Raw genomic sequence first — 19783 nt, 5'->3', positions numbered from 1 at the left:
TTTTAGCTGCACCTGGTTTTGGCTAAAAATCACGGATGGAAATCACTGAAGTGTGAACTAGTACATACTGTATCTGGCCTTCTATGTTACAGAATAGACTCCTGGACTGTGCTGTAGAATAGAATGCAGAAGGCTGGATATGTACCAGTCAGAACATTGATGGATGTGGTTGTCCTCTGCGTCATGAGTCCAACTTGGTATCTTTCTGTGAAAAGTAGTGGATAGATGCAATTGTGATGGCCGCAAAGAAGACGACTTTTGTTGTTCCCTTTCCAGGATCAGTGACTAGCATGGCTACTCTGGGCAGTGACTAAGCTCAGAAGAAGGTCCACTAGCTTCCTAGAAGGCTTCACAGATGTTTGGTGTCATGACAAGTCAGTTTTACCTTAAAGGGGGTATCACTTGATTAATATAACACATGAAACTCATATATTACATGACAACCTCTTTCTAACAAAGCTAGAACCTGTACTTCACATGGATCCAGAGATCTCCCCATTCATTGCTCTGCAAGATTTATGTCGAGCTGGGAGCTCAGTGGGCATGCCCTTTCTTCTGCAGCTGGTGGCAGTTGAAGGATGGAACAGAACATGTGCATCCGCCTCAGTGAGGTGGTCAGAAAATTTAGAAAAAGAACAAACAGCAGGTGGCGCTATACAGATACATTTCATTGAATAACTCAGTGGCTATTCTAAATGTTTAATTACAGGCAGTTACAAAAGTATTCAGATCCAGGGGCTGGTTTGAAAACTGTAGAATATGTTTTGTGGAACAACACTTTTAATAAAAGGTTACATGTTACAACAATTGTTGTTGTCAAGAATTTATATTCAGTTCCTAGGGGAAAGGTGGATCGTAGTCCTTACACAAGTGCTGATGACACAGGAGAGCAGGATTAATTCCTTGATGCTGCTCTCGCCCATTACCTGGGATTCCCTAATATACAAGGCTGGAGTCACTACTACAAGGACATTATTGTACAGTTTTACTAGCAATTGTTTGCGTTTCTGCTGAAACCTCCTAATCTACTGGCAGCTACCCATAAAGCTGTGTCCTCCAGTTGGTGGATGGCTGTTTGGACAACGGGTGCCATTGGTCAGATGTCTTCATTTGAGTCCTCCTCAAAAGCCATCCCTTGTGCAACAGCCTGGTACGACTATAAGCTATAGAAAGTAACAAGGGATCCATGTTGTAGGAAAAGAAGGTTAAGTAAGCCTCCTTGTAAAAATGTAGAACAATTTATACACACCACAGAAGAAACGGATCCGAAATCTAAAATGTAACTTATATTCTGAAATTATTATTTAAAAAATACCCCTACTATATAGCATACTAGTCCCGACCTGAAAAATACTCTGGTATCCCTGTGTCTGCCCTCCACATAACCACAGGTAATGGTGATGTTCCTCCTAGTACCCTCCTACCTGCTACACAACATGTAACCTGCCACACTTTGCTAATGCACGTGTACTCCCTTTAGCTTCTTCATTGGCTGTCCCATCAATCCAAGACCATGCAGTTGCATAGGTGGGCTGCTGTTCTATTGTTTAGCCATAACTTTTTTATTTTTCCATTCACATAGGTGTATAAGGGTTTGTTTTTCGTGGGAAGAGTTGTATTTTCTAATGGCACCATTTCCGGTTGCATACAATGTAGTGGGAATTTTTTTTTAAATGAGGTGGAATTATAAAAACAAAACAAAACAAAAACACAATTTCACCACAGTTTTATGAGTTTTGTTTTTACAGCATTTCCTATGCAGTAATACCGACCAGTTACTTTAATTCTCCGGGTCAGTATGATTACAACTAGAGGTGAGCGAATCAAGCGTCGGACTCATTCCCCAACTTTGTTTTAATGCTGTACGCAGACCTCCATACAATACAATATTAAAATGTATGTGCTTTGCGGAGGCAAAATTCGTCCAAAGCGTGAGACTTTGGAGAATAACTTCTGCCTTCGATTCTACAACTTTAAAAACAGGAATCCGAAGTCAGCTTCAGTACCAGCTGGTACCTCTGTAGGTAGCACACCTAGGATGCCCCCTCGCTACCCATGATGGGGGGCACAATCATGGGCTCGTAGCGGCCGTTCAGCCTAGCCGCCTGAAGCCTATGAGGGTGTAGAGTGGCTTGAGAGGTCGCGATCATGTCATCACACGCGACCCGGCACAGGAATGGGGATGTCATGTGGACAACCTGTACCAGGTCGCTCATGATAACATATTCGCGACCTCTTGAGCCCTCCCTAGCAGCCTGAAGCCTATGAGACTGAATGGCCGCAAATGCGGCCATGATTGTGCCCCCATCATGGGTAGTGAGGGGGCGTCCTAGACGGGATTTTAGATGCCGGTCTTAACAAGGCCGTGTGCTGGCGGTGGATCTACTGAAGTTATGAAGAGGCTCCGGCCTCTTCATAACTTCTGCGGATCCACCACCGCTTCTAAATGTAAACCAGGCGTAGAAAATAGTAAATGAGACCCTTTCCCTGCTGTGAGCAGGGTGAAGTTGCAGATTGCGGCACAAAGGATTTTCGTGCCGTAATCTGCGACAGAAATACGCCTAATATATCTGGTTAATAAATGACCCCCCTAGTGCTGCGTCTATTAACAGAAAACCCACAAATAATGCACTAGACTACCAATTACTAAAATGATTACGTTATTAGATAAATTGATAAAAATACACTGAAAACAACATATAAGAAGGACATACCTATGATAACAAGGTGGCACAAAGGTAATACATAGTAATTTAGCACATGTTGCACCCTGAATAAGGTCACTGGACTAATCTTGAGGCCAGCAACAAATAGGTAACAGCATGCAACATAGATAATAAAAGACAAACTATACTGACCAAAATGGAGCACTAGAGACCCTGATGTATGTTTCAAGCCCAAGTTTTTTCTGGGGGTCAGAAGATGCTATCCTCTTATCTGGCTACCTACGCTGACTTCCTTCTAAGCATTAAAGGGGTTATCCAATAGTAATCCCCTATAATGCCCCCTCTAATGCCCAGGCCCCTCACACAGGCTGTACTTACCTTGCTCCCCGGCACCCACGTTGCTTCCGATGCCCGAGGGGGGGCAGCCAATAGCAAGCCACGACGGGAATGAGCCTCCCTAGCATCGTAGGTGATGATTGGAAGCCTTGTCCCCATCTTGGCCTGCTATTGGCTGACCCAAACCCCCCTCTCACCAGATGTTTTGATCCGTGCGACGAGGAGATGCAGCAGAGGCCATCAGAAGTGACGTGGGTGTTGATCTGCGCGACAAAGATGCGGCGGCCGTGCATCATACATTTATCTTATGTATACCATACATAATACCTTGCCTCCTGCTCCCGCAGTTACTCTATCTGGAGCACTAGGGAACTCATGTTCTGTTTGCAATAAGCATTCCTTCATCCATGACCTCTTCATTTACCACAAACATACCAGAAACATGGCTGGCATTCTCTAACACAGCCTCCCCTGCTGCACTTTCCTGTGGAAAACACCAACTTACCCGCACTCCCTGTCCAGAGAGATATGGTGTAGGTCAGGGATCAGCAATCTCCGGCACTCCAGCTGTTGTCAAACTACGACTCCCAGCATGCTCCATTCACTTCTCTGGGAGTCCCGAGAACAGCCAAGGAGGTGTGCATGCTGGGAGTTGTAGTTTCACCACAGCTGGAGTGCCGAAGGTTGCTGATCCCTGGTGTAGGTGTTGGCCTCCTCCTACAAGGTAACAGCTCCTTCAACTAATCCCCACCCTTCTTTAACCTCCCTTCTTTTAAAGTTAACTCTGTTAGGGGTCATGCACACGACCATGATTTGGGTCCGCATCCGAGCCACCCATTTTGCTGGTCGGATGCGGACCCAATTACTTCAATGGGGCCGCAAAAGATGTGGACAGCACTCAAATTATACAGACAAGAATAGGACAGTTCTATTAGGGGCATGCCATTCTGCAAAATGCGGCATGCACATGGGCGATATCCGCGTTTTGCAGATCCGCAATTTGTGGACCACAAAAATGGCTACTGCCGTTTGCATGAGCCCTTAGAATCTTCTCTTCCTCCAACTTTCAAGTTGCAATCATCTACCATACACCAGGCCATGCTAAAGCCTTTTTGACCACTTCAATATCTGGCTCCTGCACTTCCTCAAAACTGGCCTCCCTGCCATCATCACTGGGGGCATGGGCGTAGCTATAGGGGGTGCAGAGGTAGCAGTCGCTACCGGGCCCAGGAGCCTGAGGGGGCCCAAAGACCCTTGTGCCACATAAGAAGACACACAACGCACTGAGGGAAGGGGGGCCCCAAGCTGAACTCTTGCACCAGGGCCAATGAGCCGTTAGCGACGCCCCTTACTGGGGGCTTCAACATTCCTGTTGACATACGACATTCGGCGTCTCTCACTTCCTCCTCTGGCCTTTCACAAAGGTCCTCCACAGCCACCTGCAGAGTTGGACACACACTAGATGTTTTCTCCATCCACCTCTGCTCTCTAACTAATCTCTCAAACTCTTCTCTGACCACAATCTATTTACATTCTCCACCATTCTCTCTTCAACTACCCATCCAGTCCATAAGACACGACATCCTTGTAGGGACCACAAATATCTTTCCTTTCTCCCACTCTCCGACTCTCTCTTAAGACCCCCCAAACCCACAGAGAACAGCAGGTTCCGCCAACAGTCTAATGTGTGTGGGGAGCTCCTGACTCTCCTATGACAGAGGATATAGGGGAGCGAAATATCAGCGAATTAATATTTTTTACCGAATCCCTTTGTTCTCCTGGGAGATAAGCTGTCACAAGACACGTGTGGCAGCGGTTTTCTCCTCTCTCCTCGAATGAATATACCAAACGTGTATGGGGGAGTCAGAATAGATAGCTGTTGGCTTAGTCTACTTTCATACTGCCGTTTTGGCTTTGCGTTTGCGAGATCCATTCAGGGCTTTCACAGGCGGTCCAAAACGGATCAGTTTGCATTCTAAATGGAAAAGGATCCGCTCAGAACGCATCAGTTTGCCTCCATTCTGCTTTGGAGGCGGACACCAAAACGCTGCTTGTAGCATTTTGGTGTCCGTCTGACGAAACTAAGCCAAACACATCTGTTCTGACACACAATGTAAGTCAATGAGGACAGAGCAGTTTTCACTGACACAATAGAAAACGGATCTGTCCTCCATTGACTTTCAGTGGTGTTCAAGATGGATCCGTCTTGGCTGTGTTATAGATAATACAAACGGATCCATTCTGAACGGATGCAGACGGTTGTATTATCTAAGCCGATCCGTCTGTGCAGATCCATGACGGATCCGCACCAAACGCGAGTGTGAAAGTAGCCTAAACGATCATTCAGCCAACAGCTATGTACTGCTGACCGTCCTTCCCTTCATGAAGCAGATGCGGCCACTGTTTCCTATAGCATCACAGTTACAGCTTGTACCTACTCGCCCCTCTCATACAGGGCAGAAGTCGTCATGTTAGCAGACAACCTTGGCACACTAACCAGACAAAAAACGGAGACAAGCTTGCAGAGTTGCACAATGGAAGAAAACGCACTCCAATCAAGACTTCACCACATACAAACAATGGTTCTCAACTTACCTCTTCTAAACGGGACAGAGGAAAAGCTTTCCCCCTTAAAAGTGTTTTCCGAGCTTTTTATATGATTTGTGGGGGTCTGGGACCCCCACTGATGAGCTGTTTCAGAAGGCACTGGCATTGTATAGCGGCTGCGCTTGGTATTGTGCTCAGCCCCATTCACTTCTATGGGTCTGAGCTGCTCCTAGGCCACGTGATCAATGAACGTGTCATCACTGGGAGAAGCTGGGAGAAAGCAGCCACATTCACAGCAGTTTCGCTGTCTTCTCAAACAGCTGATCGGCGGAGGTCCCGGGTGTCGGACCCCCACAGATCAGATACTGATGACCTATCCAGAGGATAGGTCATCAGTATAAAAATCTCGGAAAATCCCTTTAAGGCTCCATTCACACGTCCACAATTCTGTTCCGCATTTTGCGGAACAGAATTGCAGACCCATTCATTTCTATGGAGGCATGCTATATGCTGTCCGGATCCGGAATTGCGGACCCGCACTTCCGGGTCCACAATTCTGTTCCCGAAAAAATAGAACATGTCCTATTCTTGTCCGCAATTGCGAACAAGATTAGGCATTTTCTATTATAGTGCCGGCAATGTGCGGTCCGCAAAATGCGGAACGCACGTTGCCGGCATCCGTGTATTGCAGATCCGCAAAACACATACGGATGTACTTGTACAGAAGATGTCTTTAAAGATGACGCCCCATCAGGAGCTTAGCAGGCCCCATAGTCACCAAGTGCCTGCTGGTTTACACAGCAGACAACCATTGGCAGGGTGTGTAATTGGCATTGTTTTTTAACCTCTCAGATGCCATGAGTGGTTAATTACTGGGAGCACTGTGCTCTCGGTGAACAATTGACTCCACCGTGATGTAATTGAGGGAGCCATTTGTCCATATTCCTTCCACTCCAATGAACTGAGGATGCCACCTGGATGAGTGGAACATCTTGAGGATTGCTAAAAAGTCCAATTGATTTTGATTCACGACTGCTATATATACTATGGCATGGATTTATGGAAACCTTCATCTCAGATCTTTTCAAGGCCTCGGAGTGTTCTGCTCCATGTGATGGACTGCCACTTAAGAAGAAAATGTGCTAATTAGTACCTGGATCATCTATCACGTCAGTGCTGTTTCTTCTTAGCAGGCAAGCATCAGATGGCAACTACTGATCTCCACAGTGTTGAATGACCCTGCATCCTCTTCTTGGCTACGCTAGTTTCTGTCCTGGTGACCTGTTCCAGCATAAATGCCCGCAGTTTCTAGTAGATGACATATGGCTGTTGCCATAATCTTCTTGGGGCCCCTATACATATAGGAAAACAGTCAGCTTCGCCTCGAATAATGACGTCAGGGGAAGGAGGGACTGTGTAAATCTCCACACCTGATGATGACTTCTCAAGAGAGGCAATCCACTGCTAGAGGTTCCTGGCAGCGCCTTAGTAACTTCATCCCATTGACAGCATACGCACACTAGGAATAGCTGTTTGCCAAGAGGTACTGAAGGTGTATGAACACAGGGAGCAAATTATGGCTGGATTCACATTAGTACTGGCGGAGGAACAGACTGTCAGAGTTTACTGTATCGGGGTCCGTCCGCTTTACAGCATATATGCCGGCTGATGGCCAGACAAATGGTTTGTGTGGTATTTTTTGTCCTGCTGAAAGCTGGTATGTACGCCGCAAACAGCGAGGAGCATTTATCAAGTTCACCTTTTTTTGGCTGGGGGGGGAGTTCAACGCATTGGTAACTCCTGTGTTTAGTGAGTAATAAATCAGGTTTTTATTTTTTTAAGTCTGACCTCTAGTGGTAGTTTTCTTGTAAGACAGGTTCATATTCACTAAGACTGGTTTAATTAGGATGTGCATTAAATGTGGTGCAAGTGAGCTGAAATTAGGCACACAGCTCAAAGAAAGTAGGCAAAATGTGACGCAACTCGCTACTCAAAACGGAGGCATAAAAGTATGCCAGCCCTGGGGTGGAGTAGAAATGAGACGAGTAAATCAGGCCCAAAAAAAAGGTTGGCAAATAAGCGCAAAAGTTTAATAACTTCTGAATTAGTCTTAAAAACTCAAAATATGTGCAATAGGTGAAAATGCCCCCAAAACAGGCTCAAAATCAGTTGGTAAATGAGACTTTACAGGCGCACTTTAGTAAATGTGCCCCACGGACTGATTCAATGTCCGAGTTCCCAAGTGCAGATGTGAACCCGGCTTAATACTGTCTTCTAGTTACACAGTGTAGCGGTAGACTAGAAAGCCTAAAGCCTTATTACATAGGCCGACTGAAGAATTCCCTCCCGACAATCGCTTGCTAGCTAGCAAAGGAGACCGCTGCTATTACATGCATGGGGAGCAGCGATCACTATTGCTCGTCCCCATACTGTCTAGTGGTTTGCCGGCGGCAGTTCGCTGTTAGACAGCACAATCTTCCGCCGGCAAGCGCTGATTTTTATGCATGCTGATCCTGTTGTTCATGCAGGCACCACTGATCATATTTTCTGGGCAGCGGATCGCGTGGTCTTCCCTTCCGATAAAAGGCTGCTCAGTCGGCCCGTCTTAATCCGCTTTACTTTGTGCCGGAATTGGCGTAAAATTACAGTGTCGCAACTTAAGCCACATCTCTTCTCTGCTAAGTCACACTATTGAAATCTGCCGCATTTTTATTAGCAAATCCGCACCCTTAAAGGGGTTGGTCTATCTTACACATTGGTGGCATATTGCTAGGATATGCCACCAAAGTCGTATAGTGTAATCCCACCTTTGGGACCTGCACCAATCGGTAGAACGGGATCCACAAAATGAAGGGGAGTGCATCGCGCATCTGTTCCCCAATTATTTCTATGGGCGTTCAATATACTGCCCCAGCAGAACCAGATGCCACAGTGCAGAACAATATACTGCCCCAGCAGAACCAGATGCCACAGTGCAGCACAATATACTGCCCCAGCTGAACCAGATGCCACAGTGCAGAACAATATACTGCCCCAGCAGAACCAGATGCCACAGTGCAGCACAATATACTGCCCCAGCTGAACCAGATGCCACAGTGTAGAACAATATACTGCCCCAGCTGAACCAGATGCCACAGTGTAGAACAATATACTGCCCCAGCTGAAACAGATACCACAGTGCAGAACAATATACTGCCCCAGCTGAACCAGATGCCACAGTGCAGAACAATATACTGCCCCAGCTGAACCAGATGCCACAGTGCAGAACAATATACTGCCCCAGCTGAACCAGATGCCACAGTGCAGCACAATATACTGCCCCAGCAGAACCAGATGCCACAGTGCAGAACAATATACTGCCCCAGCTGAACCAGATGCCACAGTGCAGAACAATATACTGCCCCAGCAGAACCAGATGCCACAGTGCAGAACAATATACTGCCCCAGCAGAACCAGATGCCACAGTGCAGAACAATATACTAGGGCTGCAGCTATTATTTGAATAATCGATTCGTTGTCGATAATTTCATCTATTAATCGGGAAAAAACACCAAAATGACAAAAAAAAGGGGTTTATATGATTTTATTTGAAAATGTATGTTCAAAGGCCATATTAAAACAAATTGTGGATGACAGCCTTATGGGGAATCTGTGGATGACACACTGTTATGGGGGATCTGTGGATGACACACTGTTATGGGGGATCTGTGGATGACACACTGTTATGGGGGATCTGTGGATGACACACTGTTATGGGGGATCTGTGGATGACGGCCTGTTATGGGGATCTGTGGATGACGGCCTGTTATGGGGGAATCTGTGGATGACACAGTATTATGGGGGATTTGTGGATGACACACTGTTATGGGGGATTTGTGGATGACACACTGTTATGGGGGATCTGTGGATGACACACTGTTATGGGGGATCTGTGGATGACACACTGTTATGGGGATCTGTGGATGACGGCCTGTTATGGGGGAATCTGTGGATGACACAGTATTATGGGGGACCTGTGGATGACACACTGTTATGGGGGATCTGTGGATGACACACTGTTATGGGGGATCTGTGGATGACACACTGTTATGGGGATCTGTGGATGACGGCCTGTTATGGGGGAATCTGTGGATGACACAGTATTATGGGGACCTGTGGATGACACACTGTTATGGGGGATCTGTGGATGACACACTGTTATGGGGATCTGTGGATGACGGCCTGTTATGGGGGCTCTGTGGATGACACACTGTTATGGGGGCTCTGTGGATGACACACTGTTATGGGGGCTCTGTGGATGACACACTGTTATGGGGGATCTGTGGATGACACACTGTTATGGGGGATCTGTGGATGACACACTGTTATGGGGGATCTGTGGATGACACACTGTTATGGGAGATCTGTGGATGACACACTGTTATGGGGATCTGTGGATGACACACTGTTATGGGGGATCTGTGGATGACACACTGTTATGGGGATCTGTGGATGACACACTGTTATGGGGATCTGTGGATGACGGCCTGTTATGGGGGAATCTGTGGATGACACAGTATTATGGGGACCTGTGGATGACACACTGTTATGGGGGATCTGTGGATGACACACTGTTATGGGGGATCTGTGGATGACACACTGTTATGGGGGATCTGTGGATGACACACTGTTATGGGGGATCTGTGGATGACACACTGTTATGGGGATCTGTGGATGACGGCCTGTTATGGGGGAATCTGTGGATGACACAGTATTATGGGGACCTGTGGATGACACACTGTTATGGGGGATCTGTGGATGACACACTGTTATGGGGATCTGTGGATGACGGCCTGTTATGGGGGCTCTGTGGATGACACACTGTTATGGGGGCTCTGTGGATGACACACTGTTATGGGGGATCTGTGGATGACACACTGTTATGGGGGATCTGTGGATGACACACTGTTATGGGGGATCTGTGGATGACACACTGTTATGGGAGATCTGTGGATGACACACTGTTATGGGAGATCTGTGGATGACACACTGTTATGGGGATCTGTGGATGACACACTGTTATGGGGGATCTGTGGATGACACACTGTTATGGGGATCTGTGGATGACACACTGTTATGGGGATCTGTGGATGACGGCCTGTTATGGGGGAATCTGTGGATGACACAGTATTATGGGGACCTGTGGATGACACACTGTTATGGGGGATCTGTGGATGACACACTGTTATGGGGGATCTGTGGATGACACACTGTTATGGGGGATTTGTGGATGACACACTGTTATGGGGGAATCTGTGGATGACACACTGTTATAGGGGATCTGCGGATGGCACACTGTTATGTGGGGGATCTGTGGATGGCACTGTTATGGGGAGGGGGATCTTTGGATGACACTGTGATGGGGAGGGGGACCTGTGAATGACCATGCTATGGGGGGGATCTATGGATGACACTATATAGCATCTTATGCTATATGTGTCATCCACAGATCTCCCCCATAACAGGGCCAACCAGAGATCCCCCCCCCCCCCCCCCCCCATAAGAGTGCCATCCACAGATCAGCATAGTGATCGGATATGTATTTCTTCAGTGATCTATTTCTAGAAGAAAAAAGTTTATAAACAGTTTTCTTACAATCCCGAAGACAAGACAACAGTTACACTGCGGTACTATCCCACACAGAGTCGGTGACTACCCGAACAGCCTCCACACCGCTCAGGGAAGCACCAGAACTACAACTCCCGTGAGGCCCTCCCAGACTTCCGGTCGGCGCATGCGCACACTACTGCTAATTCTTTCCATCGCTTTTAGGGAAAACTCGGTATTTGTGGGGTACAGGGCGTCGCGGGACTATTTGCGGGGACTCGAGGGATAGCTGACCGGATGTGAGTGCCCCTCTCTTCTCCGTGTCTCTATAGAAGACTGCGCTCTCCCATCCATCGTTTCTCATCCTGCTGTAGAACTACTGAACCCAGCATGTCTTGCTAAGATTTTAGTGCCTGAACTAGAATGCCCAAATCATCCCACACCTAATTCTAGCCACGCCTCACTATATACTCTATACCCCATGCCTATTATTTATCTGTCTATCACATCATTTTATCTGTCTGTCTATCTATCTATCTCAGATAGATAGATAAATGATGTGAGAGATAGATCGATAGACAGACCTAGGATAGATCTATCTATCTATCTATCTATCTATCTATCTATCTATCTATCTATCTATCTATCTATCTATCACCCTTGCCTAAAATATACTCCCTTCATCTCTACTGCTGTATAATATATCCCGTCACTAATATATACTCCATTGTCAGTATGATACTTCATCATTTATTCTGCTACATAATCTGTACTTCATCCCTATTATATAATCCCATTATCTCTCCTACTATATATTCTAATTTACATTACCTTTCACTGTACAATGTATTTCTATACTTCCATCATCCTCAATAAATAATATATAACCCATCCCAAATATATACTCCCATATACACTATCTCAGATTTCTAATCCCTGTATAACCTAGGTACTCTATGCCTAATATACAGTGTACATCATCATCATCATCATCATCATCATATATATATATATATATATATATATATATTCACTAATATGCTTCACTATATAACCTTCTTCCTCATCCCTAATAATTTATAATATATCTATACCTCATCACTAATATATCCTCCTATAATGTACAGTCTGTACTATATTTCACAATGTAAAAACTGTTTCCCCATCCCTAATATATGCTACACTTTATATAATGATAGTTCATCCCTACCATATTATACAACATTCCTTGCTCTGTGGAATATATATCTATCTATATATATGTGTGTATATGCATAATATCAGCTCACCATGTTCCACATGATATAATCTATGCCCTATGCCTAATATGTTTTCCTCATATCTGCCACTATATCTATTTATACCCTGATTACTAATATGTACTCCCATCATCTCCAATACTATATAATCTATACCCTCATTACTAGTATATACTCCTATCATCTCAACCATACATAATATATGTTCCTTTCATCCCCACAATACATAATATGTACTCCCATCATCTTCACCACTATGTAATCTATACCCTCTTTACTAATATATTCTCCCATGATCTGTGTGTGTGTATATGTGTGTATATATATATATATATATATATATATATATATATATATTCTGTACCCTATATTTCATTACAGGTGTACTGATCTGAACTAAGATCTGGCAGAATTAGAGCATGGACAATGAAAAGAGCCACGTACATGCCAGTATATTGCAGTTCACCTTGGAAATTATCGATCTCCTGACTGGAGAGGTGAGGGACTCTGGGAATATATATCTATATTACTAGTGCATGAACGTTGATGGAGAGGTGAGGGGGTCTGACATGTTAGTCTCTTGACTTATATCTGTAGTAATCAGACATATGCCTGGAGAGGTTCCACCACATCATACAGGGTACAAGTCATGTTCTGATTCCTAGGTTAAATGGTTTTCCAGGATTTTTAACTGATGACCTTTCCTCTGCATAGGTCATCAGTATCTGATCGGTAGGGGTCCGACACCTGAGACCCCTGCTAATCAGCTGTTTGTGAAGGTACTGGCAGTCGCAGTAGGGCCATGGCCTTCTCCGTGCTTACCAAGCACAATACATTGTATAGCGGCTGTGCTTGGTGTCACAGTCTAGCCCTATTCACTTCAGGGGGCTGAGCTGCGCCTAGGCCATGTGACTGATGAATGTGATGCCACGTGGCCTAGGAAAAGCTGTGAGAAGGCTGCGGTGGATAGGTCATCAGTTGAAAAAACCTTTAAATTTATTGTAAATATGTACACCAAAATTGGTAATATGTAATGTACAGCACCCTGATAATAGCTGTAGACGTTCCATTTTGGTTTGCAGATCCTAAGATCTGTGACAGGATCCTGAGATGATCCAATGTCCATCCAAGGACTGCTATACAGGACGGATGCTGTTGTATTCCCTGGGAGGCTCTTGTGGTGCAGCTTACTCTTGCTGTAATGCAATAATGTCTTTCCAACCAAGGGGAAATTAGAATGTGACCATTTTTTTTTACTGTTGTCAGATCTCTAAATTTTCATATGACTAGAAATACTTTACGTTTTGAGCCCTCATTTTGTATATTGTAGTACTAAGCCAAGAACGTAATAGGGTCAAATGAACTCATTATGCAGGAGTATATTATGGTTAAGAAATCCAAGGAGATAGTCCAGCCTGGCATGAGAAGAAATCAGAGTCCTATCATGGATCCTCCATCAGTGGTGTATGAGAGAAAGAATGATGAGAAGATCCTAGACCTCACCAACAAAATCATTGAGCTGCTGACCGGAGAGGTGAGGGCGGTGGGAATGCTGGGAGTCTGGACAGTAACGCAAGGCAGGTGTCTGAATGATGATGTATCATTGTATTGTCAGGTTCCTATAAGATACGAGGATGTTATTGTCTGTTTCTCCATGGAGGAGTGGGGGTATGTAGAAAAGTACAAGGATCTATACAAACACGTCTTGATGGAGGATCATCAGATCATGAGCTCACAAAGTAAGTTGCCCTTTTATTACTCTTTTTTTACCTTATTCTTTTCTTTAAGCCTAGAGCTAATCTTCAAAGCTATCTTGAAAACATAAGTACAGTGCATACAGTGTCTTTAGACCCTTTCACTTTTTTCAAAAAATTTTTATGATGCGGCCTTGTCATAAAATGAAAAAAATCTAGTTTTCCCCATCAATCTGTACTCAATACCCAATAATGACAACTTTAAAAACTGAATAATTTTTTTTTTGAAAGTTTATTAAGAAGATATTTCTCATGGACATAAGTATTCACACCCTTTTCTATGACACTTGATTAGAGTCTGCCTGTGGTAATTCAGATGATTGGACATGATTTGGAAAGATACAGCCCTGTCTATATAAGGTCTCACAGCTGGCAATGCATATCAGAGAAAAACAAAGCCACGAGGAGTAAAGAACTGCTTGTAGAACTCAGAGATAGTATTGGGTGGAGGAGGCACAGATCTGCAGAGGAGTACAAAAAATTTCTGCTGCACTGAAAGTTACCAGTGACCTATATAATTCTGAAATAGAAGAACTTTGGAACAACCTGGACTTTTCCTAGAGCTGGCTGCTTCACCAAACGAAGTAATCGGGAAGAAAGGGCTTGGTAAAAGAGATGACCCAATGGTCACTCTCGCTGAGCTCCAAAGAGCCTGGTGCAGATGGGAGAAACTTCCAGGTCAGTTATCATTGCAGTCATCCACCAAGCTTAGGCTACTTTCACACTTGCGTTCGGGGCTCCGCTTGTGAGTTCCGTTTGAAGGCTCTCACAAGCGGGGGATGGATCCGTTTGAAAATTGAGCCATAGTGTGTCAACTTCAAACGGATCCGTCCCCATTGACTTACATTGTAAGTCTGGACGGATCCGTTTGCCTCCGCACGGCCAGGCGGATACCAAAACGCTGCAAGCAGCATTCGGGTGTCTGCCTGCTGAGCGGAGCGGAAGACAAACGGTGCCAGACTGATGCATTCTGAGCGGATCCGCATCCACTCAGAATGCATTGGGGCTGGACGGATCCGCTCAGAATGCATCAGTCTGGCACCGTTTGTCCTCCACTCCGCTCAGCAGGCGGACACCCGAATGCTGCTTGCAGCGTTTTGGTATCCGCCTGGCCGTGCGGAGGCAAACGGATCCGTCCAGACTTACAATGTAAGTCAATGGGGACGGAGCCGTTTGAAGTTGACTCACTATGGCTCAATTTTTAAACGGATCCGTCCCCCATTGACTTTCAATGTAAAGTCAAAATGGATCCGTTTGCACTATTATGAACAAAAACATGTTTTTTTTTTTTTTTTTGTTCATGGTAATGCAAACGGATCCGTTCTGAACGGATCTAAGCGTTTGCATTAAAGGTGCGGATCCGACCGTGCAGATACCAGACAGATCCACACCTAAACGCACGTGTGAAAGTAGCCTTAGGCCCCTTTCACAACTTTCACACGGGCGAGTTTTCCGTGCGGGTGCAATGCGTGCGGTGAACGCACTGCACCCGCACTGAATCCTGACCCGTTCATTTATATGGGACTGTGCACACGAGCGGTGATTTTCACGCATCACTTGTGCGTTGCGTGAAAATCGCAGCATGCTCCTCTTTGTGCGTTTTTCACGTAACGCAGGCCCTATAGAAATGAATGGGGTTGCGTGAAAATCGCATGCATCCGCAAGCAAGTGCGGATGCGGTGCGATTTTCACGCATGGGTTCTAGGTGACAGTCTATTCACTGTATTATTTTCCCTTATAACATGGTTATAAGGGAAAATAATAGCATTCTGAATACAGAATGCTTAGTATAATAGCGCTGGAAGGGTTAAAAATAATAAAAAAGTTAACTCACCTTATATTCTTGATCGCGTAGTTCCCAGTCTGTTCTTTGCTAGCTGTGGGCTAAAGGACCTGTGGTGATGTCAGATCACATGCTCCATCACCATGGTGATGGACCATGTGATTGGAGCATGTGATCTGACATCACCACAGGTCATTCAGCCCACAGATAAAGAACAGACCGGCATCTACGCGAACAAGAGGAGAAGGTGAGTTAACTTTTTTATTATTTTTAACCCCTCCAGCACTATTATACTAAGCATTCTGTATTCAGAATGCTATTATTTTCCCTTATAACCATGTTATAAGGGAAAATAATACAATCTTCAGAACATCAATCCCAAGCCCGAACTTCTGTGAAGAAGTTCGGGTCTGGGTACCAAACATGCGCGATTTTTCTCACGCGAGTGCAAAACGCATGACAATGTTTTGCACTCGCGCGGAAAAATCGCGCATTTTCCCGCAACGCACCCGCCTCTTATCCGGGCAAAAAAACATGACGCCCGTGTGAAAGAGGCCTTAGCTTTATGACCAAAAAGAAACCTCAGTAAAAGACACATGAAAGTTAGCAAAAAAGCAACTAAAGGACTCTCAGACTGTGAGACTTAAGATTCATTGGTCTGATGAAACCAAGATAATAATTTAACTTTCTGGCCTCAATTCTGAGTGTCATGTCTGGAAGAAACAGACATTGCTCATCACCTGCCCAATAGCATCCCCACAGTAAAGCATGATGGTGGCATCATCTTTCCGTGAGGTTTTTACCAGCAGCTGGAACAGTAAGACTGATCAGAGATGAAGGAAAGCTGAATGGAGCAAAGTACAGAGATATTCTTAATGAAAACCTCATCTTGAGCGCCCTGGACCTCAGACTGGGCTGAAGGTTCACCATCCAGCAAGACATGACCCTGAGTACACAGCCATGATAGCACAGTGACTCACAACTCTGTATATGTACTTGAGTTGTCCAGCCACAGCACAAACTTGAACCCAATTGTTACAGAGATTGAGAGGATCTGCGGATAAGAATGGCAGAAAACCACCCAAATCCAGGTGTACAAACCTTGTGGCATCATAGCAAAGAAGACTGAATGGATGTAATCACCGCCAAAGGTGCTTCAACTAACTACTGAGTAAACGGTCTGAATACTTATGTCATTGCAATAGTTTTTTTTCTAACATTCTGTTTTCACTGTCTCATTATCAAGTATGAGTGAATGTGGCCTAATTCTGCCAGCATCAGATTGATATGATATAACCCTAAACCTGATCTAAATCACAGTTGGCTTCATGAACCCAAAAACATCGAACCCATAAATACGATATTTTTTCGCCCTATAGGACACACTGACCCATAAGACGCAACTAGGTTTTAGAGGGGAACAATAATAAAAAATATATATTTCATTACACTTCAGGTCAGACCCCTAATGTTAATCAGACCTCAGCTGACAGCCCCAATAAGACCCCAAATGTTAATAAGACCTCAGATAGGACCCCCAATCAGACCTCAGCTCAGACCCCAATATGAATGACCCCCATTTAGAACTCAGATAAGAGCCCCATGCCTCATATCAGCCCCCAGTAGATTCATTTCAGCCCCCAGCAGTATTTAAAGAGGACCTTTCACTACTGTATAAACTAAAAACTAACTAGATCAGTGGGCAGAGCGGCGCCCAGGAGTCCCCCTGCACTTACTAGTATGCCTGGGCGCCGCTCCGTTCGCCCGGTATAGGCTCCGGTGTCTGCGCTCCCTCTGACTGATTTCTTGTAGGAGGCGTGTCCCTTGCTGCACTGCTGGCCAATCGCAGCGCACAGCTCATAGCCAGGCTACTGACTAGTAGTCAATCCTGGACACTAAAGGCTAGCCTGGTGTTGTCCTATAGTTTTAGGGATTTACCACCTTACTGCAAATTTCTGCAGGACTTCCAATTGTAGGAATGTGGAAAGAATATGATGTCACACAGAACCAGTAAAGTTCAATATTATTCATACTTTGGGGTGATGGTCACTGTATGGGACCTCCTCTTTTGGATAACATACAACTAACCAACAGATGAAGGAAGTAATACTCGCAGTCACAGCTATAAATCGTGGGCATGGGAATGGTAACACGTCCTTCAATTTAAAAAAGTGGGAGGTGAATTCCACACAGCCCCCAACCAGAATCTGCTGTCAAATGATGCCTTGTAAACGGGCCTGTAGGCAACAGCAGTGCGAGTTTACTGGTGTTATACTGGTTATTATTGTGGTATTGCTTGGCTGATGTACAAATGAGTGGATGACCATGTAAAAAGTGGTTGAGCTGCATCCTCCAGCAGTTGCCTCCTCTAATAAAACTCCTCTATAAGGTGCACATGTGCTATGAAACATATTTGCTATGCCTCTACATCTTGTCACTTTAACTAAGGATTATTTTCTCTGAGCAGGTGGATCACCTAATGAACTGCATGCCAGTGAGCTATCTAGCTGCTTCGACTCAAAAGATATTAGTGTCCCTTGTGATACTATTGAAATGTGTGTCAGTATGAACAAAATCGGAGAATCTTGGGGCATGCCTGAGTACCATATCAAAGAGGAATCCATTTTAGATGAACATGGAATTCCTGAAGACCTCTTCATGTTTCCTTCTCACTCTTTAGATGTTGCTGCTCAGCTAAGTCTTCTTAATGGAAATCCACACTTGCCCATGGAAAATGGCTTTGGAGAACAAGTGGAAAATCAGGTGGTCCAAGAAAGGCCACCAGTAATTTGTTCTTATTGTGGAAAGGTCTTTAGTAACCAATACAGACTTTGTGTCCACCAGAGAACACACACAGGGGAGAAACCATTCCAGTGCCCAGAGTGTGGTAAATGTTTTGCTCGACGCTCTGGTCTTTTGATGCATCGAAGGATTCATACAGATGAGAAGCCCTTCATTTGTCCAGAGTGTGGCAAATCTTTTAAGCAGCCAACAGCTCTTACTAATCATTTGCGGATTCATACTGGGGAGAAACCGTATTCTTGTCCTGAATGTGGTAAATGTTTTTCAGTGAATTCTAGCATGATCATACACCTGAGGAGCCACACTGGAGAGAGACCATACACATGTTCAGAGTGTGGTAGAAGTTTTGGGTATAAAAGTAGCCTTCTTGACCATCAGAGGGGTCACCGTAATGAGAGGTCTTTGTCATGTCAAGTATGCGGTAAATGCTTCATATACAAAACAAACCTTTTTAGACATCAAAGGATTCACAGGCAATAGGATACTTCATGCTTATGGAATACAGGACAAGAACCAGTGACGGTACTGTTTCCTTTTTCTGAATCTGGACCATTTTCTTCCAGTCTCTAATTTGACTGCCTTATAATTTATACGTTGTTCTACAATACCGGGATTGTCAAAGACATTTTCTATAACCCCGCACCCTAGTCCATCATTGAAGTCTTTAAAGAGAAAGGCTTCATGCTGTGAAGCAAGGAATGTTGAAGTTGATAGATACTTACTGTATTTGTTCACTTTATAAGACTCACCTGATAATAAAACGCACCTAGGTTTTTGAGGAGAAGGATAATAAAAAAAAATAGTTTGAACCAAATGGTGTGCTTTTGGTGGGTTTTGAACTAATGGGGGTCTGTAGACGATGCACTGTTATGGGGGGGGGGTGTGGATGACACACTGTTATGGGGGATCTGTGGATGACACACTGTTATGGGGCATCTGTGAATGATGTACTGTTATGGGGGAATCTGTGGATGATGCACTGTTATGTGACTATAACCCCCCATCATCCTAAATAATTCACCCATGTACTGCAGTACATTGATGTGGTGT

General features: G+C 44.8%; 1 protein-coding gene across 1 annotated transcript; it reads left to right on the top strand.

The window, feature by feature from the left end:
- The first annotated feature begins 11351 nt into the window (after positions 1 to 11351).
- On the top strand, positions 11352 to 19510 carry LOC122941633 (zinc finger protein 3-like). Its single transcript, XM_044299029.1, has 5 exons — positions 11352 to 11434; positions 12776 to 12891; positions 13770 to 13928; positions 14010 to 14133; positions 18399 to 19510. The coding sequence occupies exons 2-5, from the start codon at positions 12814 to 12816 to the stop codon at positions 19211 to 19213; spliced, it is 1176 nt and encodes a 391-aa protein (XP_044154964.1). The 5' UTR covers positions 11352 to 11434; positions 12776 to 12813; the 3' UTR covers positions 19214 to 19510.
- Positions 19511 to 19783: the final 273 nt, after the last annotated feature.

This window comes from Bufo gargarizans, chromosome 6 (assembly GCF_014858855.1).
Source record: "Bufo gargarizans isolate SCDJY-AF-19 chromosome 6, ASM1485885v1, whole genome shotgun sequence".
NCBI classification, from domain to species: Eukaryota; Metazoa; Chordata; class Amphibia; order Anura; family Bufonidae; genus Bufo; species Bufo gargarizans.
This window is presented reverse-complemented; position numbering and strand designations above follow the sequence as displayed.

Bases quoted from the DNA above. Each gene is read 5' to 3' on its own strand.
- LOC122941633 (XM_044299029.1), top strand. From the start codon at position 12,814: ATGGACAATGAAAAGAGCCACGTACATGCCAGTATATTGCAGTTCACC. The intron at 13,929-14,009 runs GTGAGGGCGGTG...TTGTATTGTCAG, and splicing joins TTGAGCTGCTGACCGGAGAG to GTTCCTATAAGATACGAGGA. The intron at 14,134-18,398 runs GTAAGTTGCCCT...TTCTCTGAGCAG, and splicing joins TCAGATCATGAGCTCACAAA to GTGGATCACCTAATGAACTG.